Source organism: Vidua chalybeata, chromosome 3 (assembly GCF_026979565.1).
Source record: "Vidua chalybeata isolate OUT-0048 chromosome 3, bVidCha1 merged haplotype, whole genome shotgun sequence".
NCBI lineage: Eukaryota > Metazoa > Chordata > Aves > Passeriformes > Viduidae > Vidua > Vidua chalybeata.
The window spans coordinates 31,080,684-31,089,710 of NC_071532.1; the positions used below are offsets into that span (position 1 = coordinate 31,080,684).

At 44.6% G+C, this 9,027-nt stretch overlaps 1 protein-coding gene across 1 annotated transcript in view; it reads right to left on the minus strand.

Annotated features, from left to right (window-relative positions):
• Positions 1 to 8,807, minus strand: part of TP53BP2 (tumor protein p53 binding protein 2) — a 51,990-nt gene extending 43,183 nt beyond the window's left edge. The window contains exon 1 of the mRNA XM_053939038.1: positions 8,674 to 8,807. Coding sequence (XP_053795013.1) covers positions 8,674 to 8,700 — 27 coding nt within the window. The 5' untranslated portion in view covers positions 8,701 to 8,807. The remainder of the gene's footprint in view (positions 1 to 8,673) is intronic.
• Between the last annotated feature and the right edge of the window lie 220 nt (positions 8,808 to 9,027).

The window sequence follows — 9,027 nt, forward strand, 5'->3', positions numbered from 1 at the left end:
CTACAAACCATCACTCAAGTCTTCCTAAATTCAAGGGGAAGCTACAAAAGACATGTGGCTTTGGGTGTGGATGGAAACCAAAGGAACAAGACCATCCATTTGAGCAGCATCCTACCATTAAATTAATTAGGTGTAATGTCACACCACACCTTTGCAGAAGGTGCTTTGCAGAAGCCCTTCCCAATTCAGCACCAGCTCTGGGTGGGTACACACTCCTGCTGCATGGGAATGACCTTCACTTGTCACATCCAGGTGACTGCCAGGACACACGGCAATGCACACAACCAACACAGCCACCAGCCACGCCAAAGACGGCCAGCATGAAATGCCTGTGCTTGGTGATCACACCTATTTGACAACAGCTGATATTATTATTCAAAGCCACAAAGGAGGGGTTTTGTCCTACTTCTTCTGGGCTGCAAGCACACAGGAAGTCATTAGTAACTGAAGCAGCATCCATTCAGTTGGCACAAAGGACACACTGAGCATTTGCAACAGAACAGATGGATCTCTGTTATTTTGCAGGTTAAAAGGCATCAGTGGGGCTAGTCCAACACGGGAAATGATGGATGGCCAGACAGTCTTAGCCAACCACTTTACAGTGACAGGATATGTAAACCTACAGCAGAATTGGGAAGGAGAAATCTTATCCTTTCTATCAGCCCATGAGCCCAAGCAACCTGCTTGATCCAACCTTTGCTCCTGTGATGGGGAGCTCTACACACTTTAACTTGTATCCCGAACCCTCAGGCGCTCTAGCAGATGCTGCAGAAGGGTGGCAGATTGTAGAGCTGATCACTGTCTGACAGGTTTTATTTAAGTGCTGCTCACTCCCCACAGCTCTTTCCAGGCAATAGCAGGCTCTGAGCAGACACACCAGCTGAGAAGTGAAGGGAGAACACTTCAGCAGGGCAAGGCAGCAGAGCTTGCTGGGTGGCTTTTGGCTTTACAGTTTGCCACCAAAGTCATGACAGTGAACAAGACAGTGCTGTACAGAATGGTGGTTGCTTAGGTGATGTCTGTCACACCTATTTTAAATGAATTAAACAGAGCAGAGTTTAAATAAATATAATTCATATTATGCCAGGCTCCTCTTGCTTCAAAAGCTTCAGAAGTTGTCCCTTTCAGCCTGGTACTACTTGGCTGCTCATTCAGCTTCCCTAGAGGTAGAGAATCCTCTCTTAGCCAACACTGCTAAATACTATCTGTAAGAAAAGTACCCTAAATAACTTTTTTCATGCAACACTGGTAAATCACTCTGAGAAGGGCCTTGTGGGCAAGATCTATGGACAACAGAGAGGCACAGCAGTGCAGAGGCAAGAAGCACAGAGTGCTGTGTCCATGGCTTCCCTGCACAAACCTTCCCTTGTAGCAGAATGTGTTCTCAAAAGGCTGGAAGATGCAGCATGGAGAGGCTACAGGGCAGCATGACAGGACAGCAACACTCTTCAGGAACATGGCCTGGACACGAGCCATGGCAGAGTCCCTTTGCCACCTTGGTATTTCACAGGAGAGCTTCCTGCCATTTTCCTGGGAGGTCTGGTTCTTTTTGCCTGGTCCCTTGCGCGACTCAGTGACAGCTCCCTCACTCCGTTACAGCCAGAAATGTCATTCCTTGCTAGGTCACCTTCTCCTGAACACTTGATTATATTGAGAGACACACAGTTGTATTACAGCTGAGACCAGAGAAGCTCTAACAAATTCCAGGAGTGCCATCCTTTAGAGGGTCTTCCCTGGCTTAGGATATCCAAAGATGGCAGGAAAGGATTTCACTTGTCTGGAGAAGTCAGGCAGGAGCTAACAATCACTGCTCTGCATGACTCAGATACTGACCTAGGTAAGTCTCCGCATTCAGGACAGCAAATACATATGATGGACAGCAGAGTGAAAAAATATCTTTGCACACACTCCTAAAAAAATAATAAAAAAGAAAGTGCACTAGACAAGCCACCACCCTCAGGCAGCAGGGAAATTAGCAAGTTATAACTGTGCACAGGTATGACAGAAACAGCTGAGTAAGGGACCCAGCTACAAGGAGTAAAAGCCCTCCTCTAAATTCATATTATTTGCTAGCCCAGCCAAGTTGCACAACTTCAGCTTTGTTCAGCAAAATTAAGGAATAGGAGGGTGAGATTCCTGTGTCTTGCAGAAGAGGCTTGTGGCTACTGAAACTCAGGAAGGGGACAGTCACCTTGTAGAAGGTCGAGCCTCCACACCTTGAGAACACAAGTGCTTATGTGGAGCCTTCCAGCTCCCCTTCCACACACTCACAGGCTGCTGCTACACTGTGGTTTGGTGCAGAACAGAGCTCAAATACATTAAAAAAAAAAAAAGGATTTTACTCTTTTAAATGACAGAAGGAAAATTTAGCTAAGAAAAATACACAATTCCAGAAACTCACCCTTAGCTTTCAATTCAAAGAAACAATGGGATTTAACACCCTAATGAAATAGAGGAAAACCAGTAATCTAAACTTAGATCTAAATTACTCCTTAAGTAGTTAAGTTTCACAAAATAGAAGTATCAAACATCAACGAAAATCTCCTAATTTATTCAACAAAAAACCAAAACAAACCTCATATATTGCTTCTTATCCAAGATACATCTTAATCAATGAAGCAAGAATATTTATTTTATATACACTTGTAAAGGATTTGTGAAGAAGCATCTCTTTCAGGGCCCATTCTCAAGCATGGAACACAAAGAATTACCACCAGAGTTCTCTTCCCATTTGTGACTAACCCTACAAATCATTTAAATGCTGATGTTGGATATGACAGACCTGTATTCCAGCTGCACCACAATGTACCAGTTGGTTTGACTCTACAGGTCCTCCACATCCCAGGCTGAACTCACTGCATGACCTCTAACAAATGGCTTGACCTCCTTGTAGCTTCTGCTCACTTTATTCAAAGTTATGATCATAGCAATTTGCATTTTACAGATCAAATGTTTGGTACAGAATAAATAATGTCAGAACCTTTAAAGTCATCTTCTTGTCAATTCTGTGGGAACATGTCCACGTTTTTACATGAGTTTGGGTATTATAACCCAGGTACACTGCAGATAAAGGCTTTAAAGAATCAATTTGATTATCAAGACAACCACATAGAATAAGTGATAACGGCAGTACAAGCTAGATTTTAAAATGTCTATGCTTTGCTTTGCAGAAGGATGAAATAAACATATGAATAGGGTTTAAAAAAAAAAACGCAAAACCCTAGATAAATGCACAAAGTTTTCCCCTAATCTTCCTTTTTAAAATAAACAACAGGAAAAGGTAGTACAGCCATCTATCAAAGATTCATATCAGATTAAAACCAGGAAGCATCACAGCAGTATAGAAAAAAATTGTACAGAAACTACATTACCAGCTCAGTAAAAAAAAATTCTTGGTATTACCGCCACAGAAACAAAAACCAAAGAGATCATCCTTAAGACACCAGTGGATTCAACATCCACATAATACCATCCCTATGGTGAAATAACCAATGAGTACACGTGCATGACTAACTCTAAACAGCAGCTGCAAGATCCTGAATGTTAATGATTAACTAAATGCAAACAGCAAAAGCAGAAGACAACTTTGTGCCCTTTAACACGTCAGAGACACAGTTGCTGTTCTGTCCCCAACTCACCGTTCCCTCTCCATGAACATTTATCCCAAACTACAGCAAGTTATCTAACACTGTTTTAAACAACATTTCAGATCTTTCATGTTCCACAGAAAAGTCTGAAACCTCTAAACCAGTTAAGCAGTAGTGACTAAGATAATTAAGTACACTTCACATGATGTCCAGGATTTCTGGTGACCTTTACTCACAGTATCATCCCACTGTTTGGGAACTGAAGATCAAAAAGACTTTGCTTGACTCACAAGTGACTAAGCTGACAGAAACCAGGCCTCAAGATAACAAAACTGAGAGCAAAGAGAAGTTTTATCTGCTCATTACCTCCTGAATAGGAGCATCCTCCAGTTTCCAGAGCACTGAGTAAGTTTTACTTTTCACAAGATGGTGAAAGCCCAGACTTTAAAAGGATCTTGGTGGTTCCTTTGTTGTCAGTGGGCACATGCAAAAGGAAGCAAGAAGTCCTTCTTCAGCTATGCCACCAAGCCATAGGAGGCAGCCTGAGCCAGTCTTCTCAGGATTCCCCGACTCCTTCTCCAGGGAGGCTGTATAGCAGCAAGGCACAACTCTGCACATAATTAAACAAGCTCCATAACACACACAGTGGGAGAGAAAGGAGTCCCCAAGGCAGGCTGCTAACAAGGACAGAAGCCAGACAAATGGAGCACTTTCAAGACTGTTTCTCCATCAATAATTTGAAAGGAATGCTAGGCACACTGCCATCCCGCTAGTTTATTCTGTGTAAATAACCTTTATACCTGCCTCTTTTAAAGTCCAACTAACTTGGGTGTAAATTAATCCCACAAAGCAGATCTGCTTACCAAAAAAGCAGAGAGCCCATCTGACAACACTAGGAAGGAGAAGACAAAACAAAAGTCTGTGATTTATCCATCCATCCCAAACTTCATGACAGCATATTAGCCCTTGAAACTGTAAATGCAAGAGCCCCACGAGGCACTCAGCCCCTGAACTGTTCAATAGATCTGAAGAGGCATAATTAACTATTCCCATGGTCTCCACAGCTTGATCTGGTATGAATTTGTAATATTGCCCTTCCCCCAAGTCTGATAAAAGCCACACAAAGAAACAAAGATATTAACACACTGCTGTGTATTGTAACACAAACTGCAGGCAGAGTGCTATGGTATTAAAAAAAGACATAGGAGAAAGTAAATGCATTTAAAACTACTCCTGGGACAATTATTCAGTGAATAGAAGTAAAAAATATCTGTTGTAACAGCATGAAGCAAAGGGACGGGGAAAAGAGCACTCTGGGAACCTCAAGGCAGTGTTTTCTATTTTGCATAACAAGAGGTCAGAGTCTGTAAGAGAAGTGCAAGAGGTTTGAGAAGTTTAGAGCTAAGACAGCACAGCAAAACAATCACCTAAGCTTTATTTAGCATTCTAGACAGAATACTTAAACACTGAGTACCACATTAAAGTGTTTGAATATAATATTAAAACTTTAAAATTATTAACATTAAGTGGATATTCAGTTAAAAGAACACTTAATAAACTAAATCCTCCAATTAGATGAAGATATGCAGCATATTCTTTGAAGAGCTCACAGTCTGAAACCCCATTCGTGCACTGAAATCCACGAAAAGGGCCAAGGAAAACAGTGTTAATGACTGATAAACCTGATCAGAGAGAAATAATTAAAAGACCACAGGAACAGAACTGAGATCCTACAGCTAAACTCTGCTGGGTGTCAGTTTGTTTATAAACTTACAGCTGCTTATCTTACAAAGCCCAAGAGATTCACTTCTGCTAAAAGTTCTTTAGTTAAACCAGAAAAGCATTTCCGACAAAAATTCCCAAAGACAGGCTACTACTAGACTACCTCAGTAAATCAGAATCCATATGGCAGTTCTGAGAAGTAAAATGTACACATATCCACAAACTAGTGAGCATTCTGCAATGAAAATATGTACTTGAAGTGCTCACTGGATGTGGCAACTCCAAGAAGATCCCTCGGGACAAGATGCTAGACTTTAGAAGGAAAGCACTACTCCTTGTGGTATCAAAGTTGCAGTGTTACACTTGAAAGCTTAACTTGATTAGAAAAGAACTTGAAGTTATCAAGAACTTCAGTGTCAGACATTTCAGTCATTTCTGATGGTAGAAGGCAAAACTTACTAAGGAACTAAAGTGCTCTCCAGTTTGCCAAGTTAGTCCCTAACAATATAGCTGCTGGTCTGGATCCAGGAGGCCCCCAGTAACCAATGCACATAATTCAAACTGAAAAAAATGAATCCTTATCTAGATCAAGGGGGTTTGATTTAAAAAGTTCTCTGGGTATTAAAGGGTAGCTCAATCTACCACATTCCACATTCTGACAGAAAAAAAAACCCCAAACATTTATCCAGCATGCATAATGACCCAAATTATTTCTCAATACATGCTCCTTTTTAGGGTAATAATGTAAAATAAAAGGAGAGATACCAATTATGCTGTGGAAAAATATGCTATTTTAGAAAGTGTTTCCAGCTCCTTTTCCCTACTTAACAGTACCAGTCACACTCCCACAAGCCTTCACAGATGAAAGGTGAGACAACCTCACACAGCTTGCCAGCATTAACCCTGTTATTACCTTCATCAGTACAGCTACACACAAATTACTTCTTAGTACACCCTCGTGCAGACTTTCAATCCCATTGCCCTGACATATGGTTACAGCAGCAGTTTAGCTCCTATCTGTCATTACCACAAGGAAAACATTCCCATTTCAGGGTAGTCTCCCAAGAGCATGAGTAGTTATGCTGCTACAGCAATTTCCCAGCTTTCCCCTGGCAGATGCTCAGAGGTGAATTCCTGGCCGAGCTCACGTTGCTTGTATTTCCCACTTGGGGAACAAACTGTGTTGTTTAATCCTTTGCCCAAGCTCTATTCTGGAGCACAGGAGATGGACCTGGAGCTGAGAGTTAAAAATCATATACACATGATTTTATTTGCAGGGTGGGGAAAAGAAGGCGTAATCTTAAACTCTAAAAAACAAAACATTTTGTAGATGGTTTAGGGCCAGCCTACTACTTCTAATTCAAACAATGAAGAAAAAAGATACTGAAGTTATGGACATTGTACTACTGAAAAAATAAAAGAATCCTTATGTCCTGTTCCCTCCCTTCTTCAAACTCTCCTTCTCTGCCCATCTCAAACTTTTCATTTTTTGTGAAAAGAGAAATGTTATTTTTTTTATTAACTATAAAACAACGAGGAAATATGGAGAAAAGCTTTTTAAGCTGATTTAAAAGTTCTTATACTCAAAATAGTTACATTTTTATTCCTTAAGCCACTTTCGACCCTCATAATTCTTTCATTATTCGCTGTAAACACAATGTGAAAAGGCCGTATTCATCCCTTTATTTACGTGTTAAAAACCAGAATCCCTAATGAGTTGAGTCATAAACCAAAGAGAAGTCTGAGCCACCGGGGCAATGCATACTCTGGAACTTGTCACCTGTAAATGCTGATGGGGAAAGACTGCGCCTGCTTGTTTTCTCCTTTATTTGAACTCAGTGACAAGGAACTCACCAGCAACAGCATCTCTTGAAGATTTCACTGATATATGAGGGCGCTTACCTAGCTCAGTTTTGACATGGATTAAATTAACATCTTGTTATGTTTACTGCTTGTTTTGCTAAGTTTTTACCGGCAGACACCACTGTTGCACAACACTTTGGCTATTTAATCTAGTTGGGTTCATATTCTGTCTGTTCCTCCCTCATTAGCTAGAGCAATCGTCACCCAGCCTTCTCTAGTGTTCTGCGAGATCAAATTATCGCTCATTATTTCCTCCTAATTGCAGAGGAAGAACCTCACACCTATAGCAAAACAAGCTTCCCTGAAACACCCACATCCTTCCAGCACAGATTCCCAGTTTCACCTTTCAGTACAGGTCGGTCCTTTTTTGCTTGCTTCAGTCAGTTCCTTGAAGAGTTAAACTAGAAATAATCATTAATACAAGAATGCTGTTGAAAGAACCACCTATGCGTGCAAAGCTACTGGGTAAGACAGGCCACATCGCCCGGGGGAGGACGGCATAGAGAACACTTGAAAGCACCCTCAACTCGGACTAAATAGGCATTAAGCTTGTCGGATTTTTTGTACATACTCCAGTCGATCAGAACAACAGAATATGGATTTCACGGGGCATCCCTGCCACTACACCCAGGTATTTAGTGGCAGGTGTACTTTCAAAGGAAACTATTTTACGTCACCGCTTTCACATATACTGCGCTGGAAACTAAGGAAAAGCTGCTGGGCTTTGCTTTCATCCAACCGCAGCTGACAAAAACGATGCAGTTTTAAAATTCATGGTAAAACTCCTTAGAGGAGGTGGTGCTCCGCGTGCCCTTTGAAAGTGTTAGAACAGAGACACCTCCCAGAGCCGGGCAGGTTTAGCACACACCGCCGCCAACATCTCCCGAAACTCTCCCGGCCGAGGTCGGGAATACCTGCCCCGGGAGCTCGCAGGCACTCTGAACCGTAAACAACGCGGACACCATCTTCCCCTGGGAGCCCGGGCACTCCAAAGCAAAGCCACCCGCACCCGCCAGAAGCAGCACGGCTCAAACCAACTTTAAGAAATTGGTACCAAAAAAAAAAAATCAACCAACAGAAGAAAAAGAAGAAGAAAGCAGGATCCAGACGAAGTGCCCGTTTAGCCTGCGGGAGCGGGGCGAGCAGCCCTGGCGGGGAAGCCTTATCCCCCGGGAATACGGCGAAGGAAAAGCCCCGGGCGCTGCGGGTCCCCCTCCACCCCGCGCTGCTGCCGAGGCCCCGCGGCCCCCCCGGCCCTGGCTCGGCTCCAGCGGGGCCGTCTAACAAGTTGATCCCGGCGTGAAAGAGGAAGAAAAGGAAAACCTGGGAGGGGGAGGGGAAGCCCCTGCGCGGCCGCGGAGCCCGGACCGAGCGGGGGAAAGCGGGCAGGGAATGCCGAAGGGAAAGAGGGTCGCCTCCCGCCCCCCTCCACGTCCGCAGGATCCATTTTCCCTCCCGCTGCCCCGCTCCAACTTTCCGCTCGCCGCGGCCCGGAACTCACCGGCATCATCTTGGAGCCGAACCGCATGGGGGCGGCCGGTGCCGGCCCCGCCACCCGGCGCGGGGAGCGGCGGCGCGGGGGGGCGGAGGGGCTGCGCTGCCGCCGGGACGACCTGTTGCGGGAGGCACCCGGCTCGGCCCAGCCTCACCGCCCGCCCTCCGCTTTGTTCCCACCGAGAGCCGCTCTCCTGCCGCCTCCACCCCCGGCTCCGCTCCGAAACTAACCCCGGCCCGGCGAGGAGGAGCCGCCGCGCCCCGCCCGCTGCCCACCCCCGGGAGGGGCCGGCCCGCCTCCTGCCCCCGCCGCGGGTGCCGGCCCGGAGCTCCACGAGGGAGGTCGGACTTCCCGAGGCTC